This window comes from Grampus griseus (genome assembly GCF_964374135.1).
Source record: "Grampus griseus genome assembly, chromosome: 17".
Taxonomy (NCBI): Eukaryota; Metazoa; Chordata; class Mammalia; order Artiodactyla; family Delphinidae; genus Grampus; species Grampus griseus.
Window position 1 is genome coordinate 76,252,155 of NC_139011.1, and position 25,697 is coordinate 76,277,851.

At 41.1% G+C, this 25,697-nt stretch overlaps 1 protein-coding gene across 1 annotated transcript in view; it reads left to right on the forward strand.

The window, feature by feature from the left end:
- Window positions 1-239: 239 nt before the first annotated feature.
- The window catches only part of BPNT2 (3'(2'), 5'-bisphosphate nucleotidase 2), a 31,993-nt gene continuing 6,535 nt past the window's right edge, over window positions 240-25,697 (forward strand). Inside the window, exons 1-4 of the mRNA XM_082674634.1 lie at window positions 240-856; window positions 13,609-13,771; window positions 14,852-14,947; window positions 24,674-24,835. Of these exons, the coding sequence (XP_082530760.1) occupies window positions 470-856; window positions 13,609-13,771; window positions 14,852-14,947; window positions 24,674-24,835 (808 nt within the window). The 5' untranslated portion in view covers window positions 240-469. The remainder of the gene's footprint in view (window positions 857-13,608; window positions 13,772-14,851; window positions 14,948-24,673; window positions 24,836-25,697) is intronic.

Genomic DNA, 25,697 nt, shown 5'->3' on the forward strand with positions numbered 1-25,697 from the left:
GGAAGTAGCTCCGCCGTATCCCGGAGTGATCTGAAAACCCAAACACAGCCGTCCGACCGGAATCACTGAGGCGCCGCCGACCAACACGACCCGGAGCTACCGGCCGGCCGCCCCGCCTCCGGTCGCCCCGCCCAGGGGGTTGGGGCTGGCTCACCCCGCCCCTCACCAGCGCCCCGCCCCCTTGCGTAACCCGGATACACACCCACGCTCCCCTTTCACCTCACGGCAGTTGGCTAACGTGTAGGCCAGGCGCGCGGGCCGGCTGAGTAACTGGGAGCGCGCCGCCCCGGGAATCGGGCGTGCGGAAAGGCGGCGAGGGGATTCTTGGAGCGGCTCGGCCTTTCCCGGGAGCGAGCGATGGGGCGCGCGGGCGCCGGGGAGCGGGCGCCGGTGTAGTACGCGCGCTGCCCGACCCGGGAGCGCGGGCAGGCCTGTGAGGGCTGCCGCCCCAAGGGCCCGGCCTCCCGCCATGGCCCCCATGGGCATCCGCCTGTCCCCGCTGGGGGTGGCCGTGTTCTGCCTGCTGGGGCTCGGCGTGCTCTACCACCTCTACTCGGGCTTCCTGGCCGGCCGCCTCAGCCTCTTCGGCCTGGGCGGCGAGCCGAGCGGCGGGGCGGCGGGGCCCGCGGCCTCGGCCGACGGGGGCACGGTGGATCTGCGCGAGATGCTGGCCGTGTCGGTGCTGGCGGCCGTGCGCGGCGGCGACGAAGTGCGGCGCGTCCGCGAGAGCAACGTCCTCCACGAGAAGTCCAAGGGGAAGACGCGCGAGGGGGCCGACGACAAGATGACCAGCGGGGACGTGCTGTCCAACCGCAAGATGTTCTACCTGCTCAAGACCGCCTTCCCCAACGTGCAGGTGGGCGTCGCGAGCCGGCGCTGGGGCGGGGGGGCGGAGCGGGGGCCAGGGCGCGGGTCCCGGCGCGTCGACTCCTGCAGCAGACCCAGGCGTTCCGGCTCTGGCTCCGATTTCGCAGATCCGGAGCTGGAGACGCAAAGGTTTAGGTGCTCAAGGTCATAACAGAGAGTTCTTGGAAGAGCTGGGTGAGGTCGCGGGGCGTCCGACTCGGGGCGCGTGACCTTCTGGCCCCTCCCCAGATGTGCGCGCCCACTTGGCACCTGGGATCTGGAGCTTTGGCTTCTGGGTGGGCCCTGCTCTCCGAAGGCAGAGAAAGTTAACTTCGCTCCCTGCCGCAGGCTCTTCTGTCGAATGAAAGGGTTGGACTAGCACCCCCAAGGCCCTCTAGCCTCCTTTCATCTAATTGCTGGAAGGGTCGTGACTGTAAAATACATGTTTTCTGGCGGACCTGCTAGGAACCAGCTGAAGGCCACGGTAGACGTCTTGCGGCAGAGCTCTGGGTGTGCAGGACATGTGTGGCTGGTGCGCCCACGATTTACTTTAGCTGTGGTCTCATCAGGACCCTCTTACTGGCATATATTTGGGGGGCCCTTAAAGGAAGTGTTTCGAAGTATATTTCCCAGCAACTTCAGCCTTCTTTCCCTTATTTACTCCAAAGAGTAAGGATTGAAGAACGTTTCTGGGGAAGGAATTGACATTTTCTTAGGGAAATCCAGACATTTTGGATTCGTTATTAATACTTTAAACTTCATCATTTCAGCGCTGTTGAATGAATAAAGCTTTTTAAAATGTATTACAATCCACAGGAAGAGCTACCATAGTGTGGCGGTACTTTCTATGTTTTAGCTCACCTAACAGTAGATTTTGGCGACGGGGAAGAAAAATTGTTTCCAGTGGAATTTTATTGATTAGATAAACAGTGAAACGTAAACCCCAGCTTCTTTGGAAGGTATCTGACCTTTTACTATTGTTCTTGTAAGACTTAGGAGTATTGTCATTGTAGAATTACATATCTTGTTTAATCCTCTCTCCAGTCTGTTATATTACTGCTTTTTCTTTTTTTGGTCTTTTTTTCTTACTTTTTTTTTTTTTTTGTCTTTTTAAAAATTTTTTTGCAGTGGGAAGGAACTTTGGCTCTCGTATCTCGAGCTGCTGGATACCTGATGTAATTGACATGATAGTTCTCAAACAAAACATAGAACACTTCAGGTTTTTCTTTTGCCCTACTGTGCTTTATCATCACAAATAATACTTATCTTGTGTTGGCTTCTGGGTGTAAGATGTGCTTGTAAAATTTCTTTTTCACTTCTCCGAAGCACATGGTGTTCCCTAAGAGTTTGTGGAAAAAAACGGGAATTTCAGTGAAGTTGATATATGCTAGTTATAAACAATAGTGATAGTAACCACTTATTGAGTGTATTTTAGGTGTCCAGATCCTGGCTACATAGGACTTGGCTTGATCCTCACAGCAACTTTAAGAAGTAAATATGATTTTCCCACTTTCCACGTGGGAGACCTGAGACTCATGAAACTCCTCTCCACAGTTTATATGAACTACCTTTAGGAGGCGACTTAAAACTTGTAGTATGATTTTCTGGGGAAAATTTAAAATTGTAGAAGCTTAAAGGCAATAATAGTGAAATATAGCAGAGAGTTGACTTTTTAAAAAACGCTAGTACAAAAATATTCTCAAATATTGGATGTGTATATCCATATGTACACGTGTGTTCAAATGTGAACTCCACCCCACTGCACATCTATCAAAACTTCTGCCTTGGGTAACTTCCGCAGGATTCTGCATTTGTTTTCTCCCTTCTTAACAAACGCTGGGGGAGTAGCTGCCACGGGTGATGCGCTGCATCTCGTTAAAACACAGAAACTAAGCTTTTTACAGATGGTGAAGTCGGCTTTATGTAGAATAACTTTTTGTTTTCTTGTGACTGAATGTTTGCATGTACGTCTTTTGCGTGTCTTTTTGTGTTCGTGTTGGATGGTGATTAGTGGAATAGAGGAGGTTATGTTCACTTACACAATGTCACAGTAGGATGGTGTCATGATGAGCTGTCTCCTTTTGTCAGTAAGTTGTTAGACTAGAGGCCAGATGTTACTGCCCTCTAGGTAGTGACTCAGCCCTACATTCTTTCCTGTCTCCTTCCCTTCCTCCAACACCTAGAAGTACAGTCTTAAATGTCTAGTTGTTTTTGAAGCTGCACCTGAAATTTTTTGGTGAGGATCTTAAGTCGAATCCCACTCAGTTTATGTCCCCATGGAAAATTAGCATTGAGAAACCACAGATCCTCTCTTCTTTTATCCTGGTGCCCTATGCAAATGGAGAGAGGTCCCTTTCTCCCATGACTTCCCTGTCTGGAGTCAGAGGCTCGAGCTCGCCTCTCTTAATTGTTCACTCCTTAGTAAGAGGATATTGCAGGTGTCACTCACTCTCAACTGGACAATTTTGCCCCCAGGGGACACTTGGCAATGTCTGGAGATTTTTGGTTGTCACAACTGGGGGCAGAATGCTATTGGCATCTAGTAGGTAGAGGATAAACATCCCATAATGCACAGAACAGTCCCCCTTAATGAAGAATTATCTAGCCTAATTTCTCAATTGGTGCCGAGGTTGAGAAGCCCTGCTCTAAAGCAGTGCATGTTGGACTTCTCTGGTGTTCCAGTGGTTAAGACTCCCCTCTTCCGGCGCTTCTACCACAGGGAACCCAGCTTTGACCCCAGGTGGGGAACTAATATCCCACATGCTGCCCGGCGTGGCCAAAAATAAAAAAAAGGTGCGTATGCTGTCCTAAGAAAACTCAAGTTTGGCCTAGGATCTCTGGATTCCCTTTTGCCTTCAGTCTTTCTCACGTTTGGGATCTTGGGAGAGTTCTCAGGGCAGCCTTTCTCCTCTTCCTAAACACATTGGCAATGCTTGATTTCATGGTGTGAAAATAATAGTAACTGCAGCCATTTGTATGGCACTGTCTCTCATTGTATGCTTGTGGATAATGGTGAAAATGAAGGCTGAAGATAGTTTTCTGGAGTGGATTTGCACTACAGAATGCATTTAGATTTATAGTTTTGGTTTAATGTACAGGGAACTCTCTTTTTAAGGGGCTCCTGTCCTCAATTTGTTAAAAGTTTTTGACAGTGATTTATTTGAAGATAAAGCATGATACTTCAAGCTGGTAGGAGTCTTGGGTCTGTGCCTTTCTTGACCTCAGGGATGAGAGACTCTTCTCTCTCAACAGGAGTACTCACTGGAAAAGTTTGAGAAGTGCTAATATAGTGCAAAGAACACTTGCCTTAACGTCTTGTCCTGTCACCAGGCTAGGTGATCCTGACCAGTCATTTAACTTCTTTGGGCGACAGTTTCCTCTTCTATAAAATTGAGGTAACTAGTAATTTGATAATTAGTACAGACATAAGCATCACAGACAGAGAAAAACCAAGTTCAAAGGAGCAGGCGGTATAGAGGTGGTAGTGTAGTAAATTCAAGTAGCCTGATGAACTTGAAACAGATGCACATGGAAGACTTACTGTGGAAGAAACTAGGAAGGTAGGCAGAGGCTAGATCCTGTGCTAATCTCAAAGAAGTTTGAACCTGATCTTTAGTTTAATCCTAGAGTACTAAAAGAAGGCCAGACTTACCTGACTTTTCTTGAAGCCTACACGATGCCATACTTTGTTTGGGCTTTGGGCATTGAGAGGTGAGTGAGACCAGTTAGGAGACTGTTTAACTAGACTTTGGAGAGATGAGGACCCAAACTCAGGCAATGGGAAAGCTATACTCAGCTTGTTTTACTAGCCAACATTTATTTAGTCCTCGGTAAGTGGCAAGCCCCGAATTAAGCTTTTTCTTACCATTATTAATTTACTCTTGACAACAACGTAGGAGGTTAAGTGCTATTACCTCCATTTTGCAGGTAAATAAATTGAGGCTTGGAGAGGCTAAATAATTTGCCAAAGGTTACACAGGTAGAAAATCATCTTAGGCTCACAGAGATTCACTTAATGGTCTGGGAATTATCTCAGGTCTGTATAATTTTGTATATAAGGCAGCATAGGAGTAGCAAATAAAGTGTACTCTTAACTACAGTTTTTTAAAGGTTGGAAGAGCTCATGGTGTAGATGCTTAGAGAATGGTTTGGAGGGGGTAGACCAGTTAGGAGGCTTTCTCAAGTGAGAGATGATGCATTTTGAATTGGGGGTCATGGTTGTAGAGAGGAGGATATATGTGGAAGGATATGAGAGAATTTCTAGGGATGTGTGTCAAAAATGACTTCTGTTTCTGGCTTTCACAGTTGGCGTTTTGCTGGTGGTGAAGGGCAGTGGAGGATGACAAGTGCAAGAGGGCACATTATGAATATGCCGTCTTAGACTTGTTAAGTTAGAGGTGCCTTTGAAAGGTGCAAGGGGCCTTGTTAAAGTGGTAGTTGAATATATGGGTCTTAAGCTCTGAAGAGACATTTGCATTAGAAATATAAATTTGTGAGTCATCAATGTTGTAATATTAATTGAAACCAGTTTTGGACAGGGGTGCTTCGGGAGAGAATACAGTGTGAAAGGGAAGATCAGGGCCTAGGACCAAGAATAACGAAAACTGAAAATCATCATTTAGTAAGAATACTAGCAGCCAGCTTTTATGGAGTGCTTACTCTGTGTTAAGCACTGCACTGTTTGTTTGTTTTGCCTATTGTATTTCATTGATTCACCCAAAGAACCCTATAGGAAGGTGTATGTATCACCCACTTCTAGCAATAAGGTAACTGCAGCTCAGAAAGATTAAGTGACTAGCCTAGGTAAGTCACATACCCAGTAAAATGAGGAGCTGGAATGTAACTCAGGCAATCTGATGTAGAGCACATACTCTTTATAATGGCTCTGTGTGCAGGTCATTGGTAGATTGGATGAGAGTTCTCGTGGTGTCTTGATGAGAAGGAAGCAAAATTTAAAACGATGGGAAGTAAGGAAATGGAGACATTAAGTAAAGACAAGTCTTTCGAGAAATTGGGCTCTCAGGAACTTGGCTAGGGTATTATGTGGGACTAAGAGAAGGTTCTGTGGATTTTTTGTTTCATATGTTTGTTTTTAAAGTGTGAGACACCAGAGCATGTTTATTTATAGGGATATATTTGAGAGGTAATAGCTGGCAGTAAAAGGCTTCTCTACGTAAAAGGAGAAGAGGACAGCTAGAGAGCTATATATATCCATTTAGAAAATAGTTATTGAATGCCTACTGAAAGCACAGTGTGAAGCATTATATCTAAAAACTTATTAGGATATAATGATTTAGGGAGAAATGCAGTAAATGCTACCTTCTTAAGGCACTAACCAAAAGTTTCCTTGACCCCAGAGTAACTGAACTGTCATATGAATGGCACTAATTGTATTTTAGGATCTTGATTTCTTATTCTTCAATTCCTTGGTGAGGACTGAGACAGATAGGCAGTAGTGATGAGAGTAGATTGAGTGGAAGGTCTTACAGGGAAGAAATGAAACTGCGTTGATGAAGAATAATGTTGTCAATCAAGAAGTATTTATGTAGCACCTACTGTGCCAGGCCCTGGTTTGGGCACTGGGGATAGAGCTATAGTAATGAAGGAAACTGGGTCCTTGAACTCACAGAACTTATGTTCGAGTGAGTCAAGATAGCTAGTAAACATATAAACACATACGTCAGATACTAATGAGGGCTTTGAAGAGAATAAGATTTTGTGGGGAGAGGGGTGGGCTGGGGTGGGGCCCTGCTCTGGCCATGGTGGTCAGGGAAGGCCACTCTGGGGCCCTGTTTGGGGGCTGGGAACTGAATGACGAGAAGCAGGCAGACCATCATGCGGAGGTTTGGGGAGAGTGTAGATGAACCGAAGAGTACAGGTGCAAAGGCCCTGAGGCCAGAGGGTCAGACGAGGGCAAGTGAGTCTGGAGTGTAGTAAATAAGGGCGCAAATAGAGAAAGGTTACTGGAGCCAGATCATCCTGGACTTAACCTTGTAGGTGACGGTAAGGAGTCTGGATTTTATCTCAATGTAATGAGAAACCATTGGAAGGTTTTAAGCAGGGAGTGACATGATGTGATTTAGGAAGATGTCAGGTTGCTGGGTTGAGAAGTGAAGCTTCAGAAAGGCAGTAATTGATCTCTTTTATTCACTATTATATTCCCTTGCCCAAAGCAGTTTAGAATATGTAGTCATTAAATTGTTGTTGAATGAATGAATGAATCAGTGAATGCACGATTGGAGGCAGAGCAATCAAAGGCTATTTTTGGAATCCGAGTGAGAGACAGAGGGTGGTTCAAACTAGGATATATTTCTTGGTATACATAGTGACAGATATTTAGAATCGAGAGCTAGAACTTCCAGGGCTTACTGGCTGGTGGAATGTGGAAAATAATTGAGGAAGACTTACTGGTTTTGACTTTAACAACTGTTGGTAAGGCTGTCTACAATGGTGGGAGTGTTTATTAAATTTGTAGGTGTGACGTGGTAGTAGCAGGTAACAAATAGCTGTTGTGCAAAAACAGATCAGGTAATTGTGCTGATGTTCTTATTCTCTTACTCTGTTTCTCCCTTACCTGACTCTCAGTGAAAATCTCTTCAAATAAAGTTCTGTAACTTGTTAGCACATACTCAGTTGAAAGAATATGAAGAAGCTGATGAACTCCAAACAAAAATCTTAATCATTAAGGCACAGTGATAGGGCTTTCCTGGTGGTCCAGTGGTTAAGAATCCACCTTCCAAGGCATGGGACGCGGGTTCGATCCCTGGTCAGGGACTAAGATCCCACATGCCACAGGGAAACTAAGCCCACGCGCTGCAGCTACCGAGCCTGCACGCCACAGCTAGAGAAGCCCGTGTGCTGCAACTACAGAGCCTGTGTGCTCTGGAGCCCGCACGCCACAACTAGAGAGAAACCCATGCATAGCAACAAAGAGCCCATGTGCCGCAATGAAAGATCCTGTGTGCCACAACTAAGACCCGACACAGCCAAAAATAAATTAATTAATTAAAAAAAAAAAAGGCACAGTCGTTGCTACTCAGACTTGGCACTACCGTTTTTGTAAAACTGGAGTGATCAAGACCCAGGAACTGCTTCTCTTTTCTTGGCGTCACATCCATTATTTGTTTTAAGTTTATTCTGGTTTTTGCATGTTCTTACTGCTGCATTCATTCACTGAGGTGGCCTAGCATTGTCATTAAGAGCATGGGCTCTCTACCCAAAACACTTTAGAGTGATATTTGCAAGATGGTAGTATAGGAATTCTCTATTGTCATTCCCTTATGGAACATTGATTTTGGCAGTCACCCACAGACAAGAGTTTCTTTGTGGGAGTCTGGGAGTCCAGCAGAGAAGTTTCAGGACATTACTGAGACAAAAAAATCCAAAAATAGATGCATCGAAGAGGGTAAAAGGAACATTTTCACTTTTCTTACGTTGCCCCTCTGTCAAGGTAACACAGCTCAGTGCCAGGAGAGAGAGAGACCCCTTCAGCCTGTGATTTCACCCACAGGAGTGTGTGAGTGAGTGCCTGGCTTTTCTAGCCATGCAAGACACTGGCCAAAAGGCCTACTTTTTTTTCACCTCACCTAGATTACTGAGGTGATCTGCAAGTCTGAGGGGTTGGGAGAAACTGTGGGAGCACCTAAGTCAGGACTCAACTCATCAAACGGATGCTACTAACCTCTTTGCAAATGCCGTCAGGAAGCCTGCCCATGAGCCACTGGGGACTCCTTACCTGCAAACCCCCCCAAATGGCCTGTGAACACCCCCAACAATACATGCCTCACCTACACCACCCACCCGCTTTGGCCTGATTTTGGCACATGCTTCCACAGACCATGAGATTAAGCCTTTGCAGATGGCTAGTGAACAAATGCAGAAAGTCACCATGACTCTGGGATGGGGAAAAGGCTCACAGACTTGAGCATTTCAGGACACCACCCTAGAGAAAACAAATGAGAAGCTCTCGGCACTTGGCCTGGCTTTAGGGGATTGAGATAAAGCAAACTATAACAAGGGATGAAGAAGGTCAATCTGTAATGATAAAAGGGTCATTTCATTAGGAGGATATAACAGTTGTAAATACCTGTGCACACAACATCGGAGCATCTGAATATATTAAGAAAATATAGATCTGAAGCTAGAAAGAGAGCAATGCACAATAGTAGGGACTTCAGTACCCCACTTTCAGTTACAGATCATCCAGACAGATCATCAAGAAAGAAATAATAGACTTGCGCCATAGATTGAATGGACCTATCATACATATACAGAACATTTCAGCAGCAGCAGAATAATACACATTCTTCTCAAACTCACATAGGATATTCTCCAGGATAGATCACATATTAGGCCAGAAAACAAGTCTTAACAAATTGAAGAATATTGAAATCACATCAAGCATCTTTTGTGACCACAATGAGGTAAAACTAGAAGTCAGTAACAGAAGGAAAGCTGGAAAATTTACGAATATGTGAAAACTAAACAACACTCAGAAAAAGTCAAAAGGGGAATGAAAAAAAAATCTTGAAGTAAACAAAAATGGAAGCACAACATACCAAAGCTTATGGGATGCAGCAAAAGCAGTTCCAAGGGGGAAATTTATACAAAAAAAGAAAAAAGCCTACATTAAGAAAAAAGAAAAATCTCAAATAACCTAACTCACACCTCAAGGAACTAGGAAAAGAAGAACAAACTAAGCCCAAAATTAGCAGCAGGAAGGAAATAATAAAGATCAGAGCAGAAATAAGAGACTAGAAAAGCAATAGAAAATATGAACTGAGATCTGGTTTTTTGAAAAGGTAAAATTGACAAACCTTTAGCAAGACTAAGATAAGAGAATACTCAAATACATAAAATCAGTAATGAAAGCATAGACATTACACCTGATACTGCAAAATACAAAGGATCATAACAGACTACTATGAACAGTTATATGCCAACAAATTGGATAACCTAGAAGAAATGGATAAATACCTTAAAACAAAAACCTACCAAGACTGAACTAGGAAAAAATAGAATATCTGAACAGATCTGTAATTAGTAAGATTAAATCATTAGTCAAAAGTCTCCCAACAAAGAAAATCCAAGGACCAGATGACTTCTTCAGTGAATTCAACCAAACATTTAATGAAGAATTAATTCCAGTCCTTCCCAAATTCTTCCAAAAAATTGAAGAAGTAGCAACACTCCCAGCATTACCCTGATACCAAAGTCATACAAAGACACTACAAGAAAAGAGCATTACAGGCCAACATCCCTGATGAATATACATGTAAAAATTCTCAACAAAATACTAGCAAACTGAATTCAACAGCACATTTGAAGGATTAAACAGCATGATCAAGTAGAATTTACCCCTGGGATGTAAGGACAGTTTAACATATGCAAATCAATCAAGGTGATATACCACTTGAACAGAATGAAAGATAAAAATCGTATGATTCAACATACTTCCATGATAAAAACTCTCAACAAATTAAGTATAGGAGGACTATACCTCAACATAATAAAGGCCATATATGACAGGACCACAGCTAATGTACTCAGTGGTGAAAAGCTTTTAGTTTTCCCTCTAAGATCAGAAACAAGACAAAGATGCTCACTTTTACGACATCCATTCAACATAGTACTGCAAGTCCTGGCCAGAGCAATTAGGTAAGTAAAACAAATAAAATGCATCCAAATCAGAAAGGAAGAAGTAAAATTGTCTCTGCAGATGAGCCAATCTAACATATAGAACACCCTTAAGACTCCACCAAAATACTTTTGAAGTAATAAACAAATTCAGTAAAGTTGTAGGATACAAAATCAACATGCAAAAATCAGTTATATTTCTGTACACTAACAACAGTGAACTATCTGAAAGAGAAATTAAGAAAACAATCCCATTTACAATAACATCAAAAACAATAAAATATGAATAAATTTAACCAAGGCAGTGAAAGACCTGTATACTGAAAACTGAAAGACATTGATGAAAGAAATTGAAGAAGATACAAATAAATGGAAAGAGATTGCTTGTTCTTGGATTGGGAAAATTAATATTGTTAAAATATCTGTACTCCCCAAAGCAGTCTTCAGATTCAGTGCAATCCTTATCAAAATTCCAATGGCATTTTTCAGAGAACTAGAACAAACAATCCTAAAATTCATACGGAACCACAAAAGACCTGAGTAGCCAAGCAAGAACAAAGCTGGAGGCATCACACTTTCTGATTTCAAATTATATTACAAAGCTATAGTAATCAAAACAATATGATAGTGGCATAAAACATACACATAGACCAATGGAATTTAATATAGAGTTCAGAAATAATCCAGTGCATATATGTCCAGCTAATCTTTGACAAGGTGCCAAGAACACACCATGGGGAAAAGATAGACTCTTCAATAAATGGTGCTGGGAATGCTGGTTATCCATATGCAAAAGAATGAAACTGAACCTTTATCTTACACCACGCAACACAAATTAACTCAAAATACACTGAGGATTTAAGTGTGACACCTAAAACCTAAAATTCCTTAGCATGGTCTTAGCAATGATTTTTTTTGGAAAAGGCACCAAAAAGCATGGAAAACAAAAGCAAAGATAAACAAGTGGGACAACATCAAACTAAAAAGCTTTTTGCACAGGAAAGGAGACAGTCAAGTAAATGAAAAGGCAACCTATGGAATGGCAGAAAGTATTTGCAAACCATATATATGATAAGGGGTTAATGTCTAAAACATGTAAGGAAGTCACTCAGCTCAGTAGCAAAAAATAAATAATTCAATTAAAAAATGGGCAAAGGACCCAAATAGACATTTTTCCGAAGAAGACATGTAATTAGCCATCTGATAATATGAAAAGGTGCTCAACGTCACTAATCATTAGGAAAATACAAATCAAAACCACAATGAGACATGAATTCACACCTGTTAGGATTGCTTTTATCAAATAGACAAGAGATAAGTGTTGGCAAGGATGTGGAGAAAAGGGAGCTCTTACCTTTCATACTGTTGGTGGGAATGTAAATTGGTACAGCCATTATGGAAAACAGTGTGGAGGTTCTTCAAAAAAAATTTAAAATAGAACTGCTATATGATCCAGCAGTCTCATTTCTGGATATATATCTGAATGAAATGAAATCAGTATCTGGAGGAAATACCTGTACTCGCAAGTGCATTGTAACAATATTCGTCATAGTTAAGATATGGAAACAACGGATAGATACGTGTCCATCTATGCATGAATGAATAAAGAAAATGTGATGCACACACACACCTAAAGTGGAATACTATTCAACTTTCAAAAAGAAGGACGTCTTGCCATTTGGGACAACATAGATGAACCTGAAGGGAACTCTGCTAAGTGAAATAAACCAGACAGAGAAAGTAAAATATTGTATCACATTTATATGTAACCGCAATGAGAAGCGCACGCACCGCAGTGAAGAGTAGCCCCTGCTCGCCACAACTAGAGAAAGCCCGTGCACAGCAATGAAGACCCAACGCAGCCAAATTTAAATAAATAAATAAATTTATTTTTTAATAAAGCAACTTTCGGGCTTCCCTGGTGGTGCAGTGGTTGAGAGTCCTGCCTGCCGATGCAGGGGACACGGGTTCATGCCCCGGTCCGGGAAGTTTCCACATGCCGCGGAGCAGCTAGGCCCGTGAGCCATGGCCGCTGAGCCTGCGCATCCAGAGCCTGTGCTCCGCAACGGGAGAGGCCACGGCAGTCAGAGGCCCGCGTACCGCAAAAAAAAAAAAAAAAAAAGCAACTTTCAATTATAACTAAGATGAATAAGTTCTGAGGATCTAATGTGCAGCAAGGTGACTGTGGTTTATATTACTGAATTATATACATGAAATTTGCTTCAAGAGTAGATCTTAAGTGTTTTCACCACAAAAGAAAAAAGTGAATACATGATGTGGTAGATATGTCAATTTACTTAATTGTGGTACTTACTCCACAATGTATGTGTATATCACCTCATCATGTTGTACACTTTAAATACATTCAGCTTTGTCAATTATACCTCAGTGAAGCTGGGGGAAAAAGCCAAAATATGTCAAGGAAAGTCACCCCACCATGATATTTATATATGTGTATATATATATATATATATATATATATATATATATACACACACATACATATATATATGTCATATATGTATCATGATATATCATATATATATTTTTTTCCTTTTCCCCAAAATGGATTGTTCTGTTTCCAAGAAGGGGTTAAAAAAAGTATAGGGATTTTGATTGAAGTTGCTTTAAATCTGCAGTTTACAGATGGGAGAATTGACATCTTTATCATTGTTTTTAAGTCATATTGTTTTTAAGGCATAATTTTAAGTCTATTGTCACTTTTCTCTTTCTGACTCTTATAGTTACTTGTGTTCAGTGTTCCATAATATTGTCAGTCCATTTTCACACGTTTAGATCTGTTATTTTTCCTAAATATTATCAAGTTTTAAATAGCTTGTTTCCTTGATGTTTAGTTTCTTTTTATATTTCTCTATGTTTAGATTCTCTGTCCTGCTTACACAACAAGCTAATTTCGAATATTAGATTGGAAAGCACTGGAAGACAATGTCGCTGGAATTTCTTACATATTTTCATTTTCCATTGGCATTCCTTGAAATAAAAATATTTATCTACTTTCAATTTATGGGATTTTGTCTGAATTGTTTTTCTCTATTCTGTTTTTTCCAGGTAGTGATTTTTTTCTAACTTTAAAACTTTTCTAACTGTCAATTCTTTTTAATGCAGATAAATACTGAGGAACACGTGGACGCAGCTGATCAGGAGGTTATCTTATGGGATCGTAAGATTCCTGAGGACATTCTAACGGAAATAGCCACTCCTCAGGAAGTGCCAGCGGAGAGTGTTACTGTCTGGATTGACCCACTTGATGCTACACAGGAATATACTGGTAATTTTAAATTAAAGTTGATCTCAGACTTCATGTTGCCATTATGTATCGGAGAACCAGAACAAGGGCAGGTGGTGTATTCCTGGTGGTAAGTACTTTACCAGCCTGACACAACTTTTCCAATTAGATTTTAAGATGGAGAGCTGGATTAAAGCACTGTGGTGTGCATCTTCTGGAGTGGATCAATTATTCTCAACCTTTTTTTTCCCTCAGATCACTGTATTATGGCATCCTCCTCTCACTGTGTCACTGATTCTTTAGTGAAGGGAAGTTTCTAGCAGTCACAGCAACAAAATAGTTCCTATCGGACCCCAGTTTATTGAAGTGTTGATTTACATATTGATTTACTTATTGAGGTGCTCGTTATTGAGGTATTTATTTATATAGCCAGAATACAATATTCACTTGTGATTTTTGGAATTTAGGTTTTATTCCATATGCATCTGTTCTTGGAATTCAAGATAGTAAATCCTAGGCACCCAGGGAGCAAGTAAACAGCAAAACAGAATTACTTCTCCCACCTCCTATTGCTGTTCTTTTCACCTAGTCCTAGCTCCTGTTTCACTTCTGTGGACTTCTCTCAGTCCCTATTTCTTACACAGAGATATATAATGTTCTGTGTTTGCTTTGTTCTCTTGGTGCGTAAAAGTTGATTGCTTGTATATCTGTTCTTCTAAACGGTACGTTCTCTGAATCTGGAGGCTTCTGCTTTTTCACCTTCGCAGTCTAGCGCTTAAGTACGGAACTTGGCCCAAAACAGACACTCAGTAGAGAACTATTTGGAGAACAGGGAGAAGACACTAGGTGTGTATATCTGATAGTAACTGAAACTATAAAACAATATTTTGCAGAAATAGTAGAAATATGGAATATTGAGGGGTTTGTTTGTAAAGAGTTTTTCCTAGAGTGCAATTGATTTGATGATATAATAATGATGATATTTAGTGAGCACATCCCTTGCACAGGGACTATTCTAAATGCTTTTTAAAATTCTAAATGCTTTAAAAATTGAATTTTTAAATTCAATCCTAAAATTATTTTAATAATAATTTTTATTACTGGATTTTTTTTTTCTTGTAGAGGATCTTCGAAAGTATGTTACTACTATGGTGTGTGTGGCTGTAAATGGTAAACCTGTGCTAGGAGTAATACATAAGCCGTTTTCTGAATACACAGGTAAGAAATATGCTGGAGCTTCCAAGAGTTAACGTTATTAAACCATTTGTCTGTAGTATTTACTGTCCTGTTGGAATCTCAGCTGTGGCTCAGTAATTGTTCAAGTCAGTCCCCTACCCTACCTCATCCCCTCCCTGGATACAGTGAGGATTTTATTGTTGGTACTAATAATATATGGCAAAGCAGAGCTTTCTAAACCTTGTTCAGAGAACAGAAACTGTGTTAAATGAAGATGAACGATTCTTAGTGTGTCGGGGAATACAACTGGGCATGGACTCCCCAGCAGCTGAGCTCCTCTCTGCTTCTGTCATGCTGTTGCTGGGGATAAGGTCCGGGGCTCTTACACATTGGATTCTGTGTACATTCTGAGATCCACGTGAAGTGGACTTAGCCCAACCTGTTGTCATATCAGGAAATGAGCGTCATATTGCGGTGGTTAAGGGCAGTGCCAGTCTCAGCGTTACAGTTGGGTCGTATCACTGTGAAAGTCTTAATAATCAGGCCAGTCCCTCTGTAGGTCTGGACGCCCTTCCGAGCTCCTTTAGACCCTTGCTTCCCCACTTTCTTGATGTCGTAATGTTTGTTAGCTTCCTGCAGGTGACAGGTCAGATCCATGACAGTCGTGTTGGGAGGGGGAATATGGAAGGCCATGCCAAAGAGCTTGCCATTCAGCTCAGGAATGACCTTGCCCAAAGCCTTGTCAGAGCTAATGAATCCTGGGATGACATTTTGGGATCTGCACTTTGCCAGAGAGGCTAGTCATGGTCTTCCAGATATCAGTGATGGTGTGCACTCTGGGTTACAAGTCCACGATGACACCATGAATTTTCAGGGTGGTGAAGTGGAGGGAAACAATTAGTGGTATAAGCAGTATTGCTGACAGTCTGAAGGGAATCCTCATACTTTTAATTGGTAACTCCCGTCAAAAACTTGAGGCTAGGATTATGGCCCTTTTGACTCCAGTGTTCTCTAAGATGATGAAGTTCTTTTTTTTTTTTTTTTTTTTTTTTTTTTGCCGTACACGGGCCTCTCACTGTTGTGGCCTCTCCCGTTGCGGAGCACAGGCTCCGGACACGCAGGCTCAGTGGCCATGGCTCACGGGCCCAGCCGCTCCGCGGCACGTGGGATCCTCCCGGACCGGGGCACAAACCTGTGTCCCCTGCATCGGCAGGCAGACTCTCAACCACTGCGCCACCAGGGAAGCCCGATGATGAAGTTCTTGATGGGGACAGTATCTACTTTGCCAGTATTGAAAGCAGCCCTGATGACCAGTTATAGTTGGCTGAATAATGTCTCCTTCAAATTCACATCTATCCCTGTATTAGTTTTCTAGAGCTGCCATTAAAAATCCCATAAACAGTGTGTCTTTAAACAGCAGATATATAGTCTGTCACAGGTTTGGAGGCTAGAAGTCCAAAATCAAGGTGTGGGCAGAGCCATGCTCTCTGAAACCTACAGGGAAAAATCCTTCCATATCTTTCTCTTAGCTTCTGGTAGTTTGCTAGCAATCCCCGGGGTTTCTTGGTATAAATCCAGTCTCTGCCTCTGTCATCGGTGTGTGTTGTGTCTCCCTGCGTGTCTGTGTCTGTGTGTCTTTTCTTATAAAGACACAGTCATGGTAGATTAAGAGCCTACCCTACTCCAGCATGACTTCTTCTTAACTAATTACATCTGCTAGTAACTTATGATCCTGTTTTCAAATAGAGGCAGGTTCTGATGTGCTGGGGGTCAGGACTTCAGCATATCTTTCGGGGGAAAACAGTTCAACTCATAACAACCCAGAACTTCAGAATGTGACCTTTCTTGGAAATAAGGTCCTGGCAGATGTAATTAAGGTAAATATCAGCATGAGCTCATCCTGCATTAGGGTGGGCCCTTAAGCCAATGCGAGCATCCTTAGAAGAAACAGAGAGCACGCAGACATACCAGGGGTAAGACGATGTGTTAGGAGGCAGGGCCTGGAGTGATGCGTGCAAGCCGGGGGACACCAAAGACTGCTGGCAGCCACAAGAAGCTAGGAGAGAGGCGCAGAACAGACTCTCCCTTCGAGCTTCCAGAAGGAACAAACCCTGCCACCTTCGGGATTTTGGACTTGCTGGCCTCCAGACTGTGAGAAAATAAATTTCTCTCATTGTAAGCCACCAAGTTTGTGGTAATGTGTTATGGCAGCCCTAGGAAACTAACACAGTGGGCATCCGTATAGTTTTATCGTTTACTCCAGCCTCATCCATCGTGTCTCGTTGGTGTGGCTGACACTGCATAAAAATGCTGTCTGTCAAGTGGAGAGAAATAGAGACAAAGTTAATTTTTTATTACTCTAGATTATTTGCTTTGCACAATAACCTTGTACTCGAATTCTAGCTGCTCTGAGATAGGCTAAACATATATGTGAGGATTGGCTCTGCATTTCAAAACGAAATCTGCTTTGTGTATCTGACCTTTTAACTCCTTTTCATAATTCAGGTCGTTTTTTTCAATTGACAGTTTGATGAGCTACAGCAGCTTCATGCCATTACTGTGGTAGTGTGCCTTAAGATTAATTACATAATTGCTTAATGGTTTATGGATTGCTTTCACATATTTCATTTAATCCTTACCAAGTTAGTCATTATACAGGTTAGACTTCTAGCTGAAGCTGTGTAATAATCTGTACCAAAATACAGGAGATTGAACAAAACAGTTTATTTCTCTCTTCTCCAGCAGCCTGTATGTCAGCAGACCATGGCAGCTCCCTGGTACCAAATTCTCACACAAATTCTCTTGCTGTTTTGCTGTACTAAAGTTAGTTGCCCTCATCTGCATGACTGAGGATGGCTTACTGCTTCATCCACTTTGCAGCAGTGGAGAGGGCTAGAAGGCAGACGCGGAAGATGTTTCCCACTAAGGGTTGGACCTGTAAGTTGTACACATCACTTCAGCTCACATCCATTGACCAAAGCATAGCTGGAATCCAGCCACAAGGGAGGTGAAGAAATGTAGTCTTTATTTTCAGTGGCTATCCAAGCTGAAATTCAGGGGCTCTGTCCCTCAGGGAACACAGGGAGAGTGGATATTGGCGTGTAATGTAGCAGTACTGCTACACTTTGTCCAGCTCCTGAGGGAGGGACACGGTTACTACTAGCATTGCACTTACAGGTGAGAAAATGAGACTCAGAAATTTGATATGTTCCTCAAGATCATCCAGCTAAAGCAGAGGAGTCCACCCCAGGAATTCCATGCAAATGGTGTATCACACCGCTTTCGGAATAATAACTCCATGAGTCCTCACGTGTGTGGTGTTTACAAGTTTATGTTCTCGCATTTGAACCTTTCGATAACTCTGGGGGACAAAGAAAAATGTTGTCTTTCTTGTAGATGAGAAAAGGACCTTAGGCAGCTCTCATCGAGAAAACCATACAGTAAAATGTTACTGTAAGAGCCATCCACTCCTTATTAGTATCTTACATTTGTTTAGTATTTTCACAGTTAGTGAAGTGTATTGACATAAATTCATTTCAGTCTCAAAGTAACTCTGGAAAGAATATAAAATAGGAAATAGGTGACTTTCTTTTAATAAAAAAGAGAAAAGAGGCACATAAAGATTGTGTACAGGGCTTAAGTCTTTGAGATCCTCTCATTCTTCTGACAGCGTCCCTCATGCCTGTTTCTGTCAGTTAGGACTGCCTTTAGCTGCGTATAAAATAAATCGTCTTTGCAGTGGTTAGACAAGTAAGGGCTTTATTTTTCTCACCTAATTAAGACGGCCCAGGGTAGGAGTGATTCGGTGGCTTCTGATCCTCTTAAATGCCTGACTCCTCTTTCTGCTCTTTCTTCTTAGAAGGTGGCATTTTGTTTGCTTGCTCACAAAAATGGGCGATTCCGGTTACCATGGCTCTATTCTAGGCAGGAAGAAAGGGCAAAGAAGAGGGACAAAAGATCTATCTTAGATATTCTATTTGGAAAGACTGACTTTGAAGCCCTCCGCTTCATCTCATTGGCCAAATGTCACGTGGCGTGCTTAGCTGCCAACAGAGCCTGCTGCCCAAAGAGAATTAGAAGTGGGATAGAGAAAATGCAGAGAAAGTTGATATCAGAGAGGCCGATAGGTCCTGGTCTCCACATCTGTTCATGTTAGGAGGGAGAATGGCGATAATAAAACCTCCATTTTTAAAAACCTTTATTCCATCAGAATATACGATATACCCCCTCATAGGCTTAGGAACATAAGGTGCTTCTAGTCAGCAAACATTCCAAAAGAATCAATACGCCCTTAATTAGGTGTGGGTTGACCTTCCATTCCTGGATCGAAGGTTTGTTTGGCTTGTGCCCTCTTTGGGACTATTGTTTTCACATCCAGACTGTATATTGATGTTGGCAGAGTACAAACTGTCAAGTATTGTGTATTTACCAGAATTTAGCTACACTTGACCATAATGGGAGCTAGATATTATTGTTGCTGGCAACAGTTAGAACAAAGCTGATCAAAATTCTTCTCAGACTTAATTAGAATTAATTCACTGAGTGAAATACTTAAAGCAAGAGATACTAGAATAGTACATATTTTAATGAAGTAATATCAAGTAGGCGTAGTATATCCACTCAGTGGAAATTTGTAGCTATAAAAATAAGTGATAATGTCTGAAGTATGTGTAGAAAAGTACCAACCACTTTCTATTTCCTACTGGACTTTTTGTTAGCATGTCTTATAGACTAAACATATTCTGTTGGCTGCTGTTTTAGCTTATCACTGCTGCCTTATCATCAACATCAATCGCTTATATTTATTTAAGCACCTACTGTATTTTTTTAAGGGGCTTGAAATAATTTTGTCCATATAAATGTTATGACTGAATGTCTTGAGTTTATGTGATCTGAAATATATATTTTTAATATTAAATTAATCATTCTTATCTAAAATTACTCTTGTACTATCTACTGAGATATAGTCTTTATTCTCTTACACAATACTGACCTCTAGAGATACAGCATTGTAAATTCACTTCTTAATAAAACTTTTTGATCATCTCTAAAAAGAATTTAGAGGATTTTTTTGCTTCTCATTTCTTATTTTACTTTTATTACGAATAATTCAAAAACCCAATTATAATGAATTTTCATGTACTCCATCCAGATTTAACAGTTGATAACATTTTTATATATTTGCTTTTATTCATTTATTCATTTATTTATTTATTTACCTATGTACTTTAGAGAAAATTACAAGGATCATGACATTTTACCCCTATATATTTCAATATGCATGTCTAAAAAGAACATGTTTCTAAACAAGAACAGTACTATTAATATAATAATAAAATTAAGAAATATTCCATAATTGACCCAGTAGTCACATTTCCCCCAATTGTTCCTAAATTGGATTTTACAACCTGTTACATCAGACCAAAATCCAGTCAAGGACAAGCATTTCTTTTGGTTGTTAGGTTGCTATGTTAAATTCTTCTAATGTAGATCCTAGAACAGCCCCCAGTCCCCCTTATCTCCAGACATTGACTTGTTGAGATCAGGCCCCTTGTCATAGAATGTCCTGCCTCTTGGATTCTTCTCATTATTTTCCCAGGCTGTTGTTTAACTTGTTTATTTTTCATCTTCTTTTTCTTATAAAGTGTAACAGGTCTGGAGGCTTGATTGGATTAAGGTTAAATATTTTTCTCAAGAACACATTTTAGGTACTCTTCATGTACTTCCTACTGCATCACATTATGTTACATATGTGTCATCTCACTATTAATGATGTTAATAAGATGGTTAAGGTGTCATGACCAGACTTCTCAGTTATAAAATTATGGTGATTCTCTTGGTATCAGCAGGTAATCTAGAGAGAGATTTTGGCATCATTTGAAATCAGGATTCCATTAAACCTTCCATATAATAGTTTTAAGATCTATTTAAGATGTAAAATGGGATTTTCAATTCTGTTGTTTTTTTCTACGTATGTCAGCTGAAGTTCTGTAGAGAAAGTTCTCCATCAACTTGGGGTTATTTATTTACTGTAAAACATGGTTTCTACTCAAAGACACTGTACTCTTTTCCTTTACCAATTTTTCAAGTTAGGGTTAGGGTAAAAACCACCTCCGGTGCAAACAGATGTTATTCTGGGGCAAGAGTAGGCATTCTCTCTCTCTCTTTAATATCCGTATCTCCTGGATTTTTATATATTCAATGTGACTCAAACTACAGTTATTATTTTTTAAGTTTAATTTGTTCTTCTGTTGTTGCATTTTTTAGTAACACTTTAATATATACTTTTCTCTTTAAATAACCACTATATAGTCATCTTCTTCAGGTATTACCTATTGGTTCTCTCCTAGCAGCAGCAATTAAATTAGCTTAGTTTAGCCTTCTTGACCAACTATCCCCATGTTAGTCAATCATATTTTTTTGATGTTTATCTTTCTACTCCACTATTCAAATCTTCAGATTTAAATGGTGTCCTTCAACTCTCAGTAATCAACTATGAGGTAACATTTCTACACCTTTTTCCTATCTTTGTCTTTCTCTTAAATCCACAGTTACACTTATTCAGTGCTTACCAGCAGTACTTCCGCTGAGAGTTCCTCAATCATCTTTGGTTGGATAAAGCCTGTCCTCTAATAGATTACTTTAGAAGAGCTAGCTCATGAATGCCAAATTACCTGAGTTCTTACATGGGAAAAGCTTTTTCTATAGCGTTGACACTTGGAAAGACCACTTGGCTAGTTATAAAATATATGTATTTTAAAACTGTATTTGTTTCCTAGGGAAGTTATAACAAATTACCACAGACTGGGTGGCTTAAAACAATAGAACTATATTCTCACATTTCTGGAGGCCAGAAGTCTGATCTCAAGTGGTTGACAGTGTCACACTCAAGAGAAGACTCCTTCCTTGCCTCTTCCAGCTTCTGGTGGCTCCAGGCATTCCTTGGTCTGCCTTGGTTTGTAGACACTTCCCTCCAATTCATGTCTCCTTCTTCACATTCTCTTTGTCTCTGTATTTCTGCATTTCCTCTTCTTATAAGGATACCAGTCATTAAATTTAGGGTCCACTCGAATCCATTATGACCTCAGCTTTACATCTGCAAAGACCCTATTTCCAAATGAGGTCACATTCTGACGGCTCAGGGTAGACCTGAACTTTGGTAGGATGTTATTCAACCCACTATACACCGTTTTTTCTTGGTTAAATGGTATAAACTCTTGAACTGGTGTGACATCTGTGTAGGCATGTGTTGAATCTTGAGAAAAAGGCTTATAACCTGATTTTCTGTTCTTTGTAAGTAGCTTGGTCTTTTTGCCTGGAATGCCAAAGAACATTATCTTTAGAGTCTCATAAAAGAACTCTGACTTATCTCAGATTCAGAGTTGGCATTCTGGGCAGTTGTCTCCATATTATGTCTCAATGTGGACATTTAGGTTCTCTTCATTTCAAGGACATTTTCTTGAATCATAATTTTAAAGATTAGTTCTGTTTCACTTTGTTTTTCTGTTTCATGGACTCCTAATGTATGTATGCTGACTCTTCTTTCATTGGCTTCCATATGGATCACTTTTACTCTGGTCCCTTTTATGTGTTTACTTGTCTCATTTATTTTTTGTTTTTCTTATTGCTTTCTATGCTTTTGGGCATTTCTATTGTCCCTTGTGTATCCTGTGATTTAGTACTAAGCCTTTAATGATTTTGTCCTTTTGTTTGTTTGTTTTTGCGGTATGCGGGCCTCTCACTGTTGTGGCCTCTCCCGTTGCGGAGCACAGGCTCCGCGGCCATGGCTCACGGGCCCAGCCGCTCCGCGGCATGTGGGATCCTCCCAGACCAGGGCACGAACCCATGTCCCCTGCATCGGCAGGCGGACGCTCAACCACTGCGCCACCAGGGAAGCCCTGTCCTTTTTTTTTTCTTCAGTTTATTTCCTGTTTTATATGAGTTCCCATTTCATATCTTCCTATTGTTTATTTACCTCTTCTGATTTGTTCTTTTTTATTTGTTCCATAGCATTCTTTTTATTTTTTTGTTGCTTGTTTATTTTTAACTGTGTTGCAATGTTGCATTATAGTCTTAACTCTGCTTTGTAGAAATTTTCAAGTAGCCTGAAATGTTTTAGTCGTCATTCCTTATGTTTTTTTCTTTTTCAATAGACATTGCAGTTCTATATTTCTTATATCTATTTGATCCAGTTTCTGTGGAATTGGGGGAAGGGTGGTAGCAGGACAGAGGTTTGGGTAATTCTTGGTTTACGAGCTTTCTTTAATGTTAGTGTGAGGAAGGCGTTGTCTTTATTAGTAGGCCTCTTTTTTTGTTGTTTTCACATTTTTTCTTTCTTGTTTGACCCTTTCTTGTTTCAATAGGGCCCTTACCTTCAACCCCGTCCTTCTTTTTAGTCCTCTTTGCCGTCTTCCAAATTGTCTCTCTTAGAGAAACGTCCTAACAGATGTTGTTCTTCATCCAGTATGCTCTTGAGACTTCACCCTTGTTTCCGTGTCTTCTCCGAGCCTCCTTTACCCACTGCTTTGTTGCCAAGTCTCAGGCCTCCTTTCAGTAGTTCTCATTTTAGATGGGACCTTTCCTTCTGGGGAGGGATTCTGGCTATTGCTGTCTGAGTTTGCCACCACCTCCATGAAGCTCCTGCCATATTCCCTATACAGGGTCAGCTGCGGTACTTACTCTGCTGATCTTTGGTATTTACTCCCCTTCTTTCTGATAAATCTGTGTTTATAGCTATCCTCTGTCTCCTACTTATTCTTTAGGTATTAGTTAACTCTGTTTTTGTTCTCTTTGTTGCTGTGTGTGGTTTTGGAAAGACGTGGGAGAAGAATCTGAGAGACTGCCGTCAGCTTGGGGAACTCAGAAACCTAGACTCTGTTCATTTAAAAAATTTTTTTCTGCAGCCAGGAGTAAGTGGTAACGTAGCTGCCTACATTGCTAGCTGTGGTGGACTATATTTTATCTCACAGTGAGTGACTACTAGAATAGTAATCTCATTGAGATATTTATGAGGAAGTTTGTTTTCTTGTAGAGTTTGGTAGTCAGTAAAGAAAACTTCGAAACCAAGAAAAACATTTCAAGCCATCTCTGCAATCTCCTCATCTTAAAAATTTCTGGTCTACTTTGAAATCTAGTGCTTTTTCTTTTTATACTCTCTGATGTAGCAGGTATGTAAAGCTAACTCACTTACCTCTTTGGCTGTTTTATATTTATAAAGCTCATTAGGAAATTGAGCCAATATACAAATAATTGAAACCATGAATATATCAGACGAAAAGGTACTATAGAAGAAAAGTCGTTTTTAAATTTTGAATTATGTCGTAGGTTGCCGCAGGTTGTGTTGCCCAGGAATCAGACTTTGGGGTGGAGATTAGAGTGCAGGATGTTTACTAGAGAGTGCTCTCGGGATCAGATTTGTGGAAGGGAGGGAGGGAGGGAGGAGAAGTTGAGTTGCAGCATGGTCCCAGTGAAGACTCAGCAGTGCCCTACAGGGAGCTCTGGGGCCCGGGCTTTCTTAAGCCGAGGAGTTAATAGTCACTGTTTCTGGTTGGGCAGGATTGCATAGCCTCTTTTAGTTTTGTTTTAATATGTGACTATTGTAAAAAAAATAAACATGTTACTCTTGTACTCAGAAAATGAAAGCTTCCTGTTTTGGAAAAAAGTATGAGTAATTCTTTGGAAGAAGTTTTTTTTCAGTCACTCTTGGTACTTTGAGTTCTGGTTTTAAAAGCTTCAGTGCCATTACTGGCTGTTACATTTTCTTTCCAGCTTGGGCGATGGTAGACCATGGGTCAAATGTGAAAGCCCGCGCTTCTTACAACGAGAAGACCCCGAGGATCGTCGTGTCTCGCTCACATTCAGGAATGGTCAAGCAGGTTGCTCTTCAGACTTTCGGAAACCAGACCACAATCATCCCGGCGGGTGGTGCTGGTATGTTCCTGCTCCCCTGCGGTGCCTGTGCAGTGTTCCCTGTGGGGCCAAGGCCATGTCAGGAGGCACACTTGGTTGGCCCATCCTTGGGAAGAAAGTGAGAATGGACAGTGGGCTTTCAAGACAGGCATGGTCTCCTACTTGGTGATCTCGAGAGTGGGATTCAGTCATACGTGCCTCCTTGGTAGAGACAGTCTCACAATAGAAACAGTCTCACAATGGTGATTTCTGTTCCTCGAATACTACAAAAGCATATTTCTGACATTGATGGTTGTTATATATATGATCTGATGGTGAAATAATTGTGCTATTAGTTTAACTGTAAGAATAGCAAGGAGAAGAAGAAAGATCCAGCACATCACGACGCTTTAGTTAGCAGCAGGGTGCCAGGAATCATCAGAAGTGTTACTAGAACGGCCAACCCCTTGGTCAGTGTTAACGCCCCTGAACTCCTCAGCTTTCGTGTCTGGGAGGAGCCACAGAGTCTAGTGCCCATCCAGCTTAATGCAGATCCTGTATTGTTGCATTCCCTATGTTCTAGCTCAGGGTCAGCTGACTTTTTCTGAAAGGCCCAATAGTAAATATTTTAGGCTTTGTGAGTCACATGATCTCTTTTGCATACTATTATTTGATTTTTTTTTAACCATGCTTTAAAAATACCAAAAAAAAACCCACAAGAAAAACCATCTATAGCTCGAGGGCTGCACAAAAGCAGGCCGTGGCCCAGACTTAGTTCCTGGGCCATTTGCCCACCTTGTTTTGAGTGTTGTTTAATATGGCAGAAGTGTTGTAATTCAAACAAATAGCAAATTATAGTCGGAAACATTTGTGTTTGAAAACCTTTTCAGCAGAGTAATAAAGG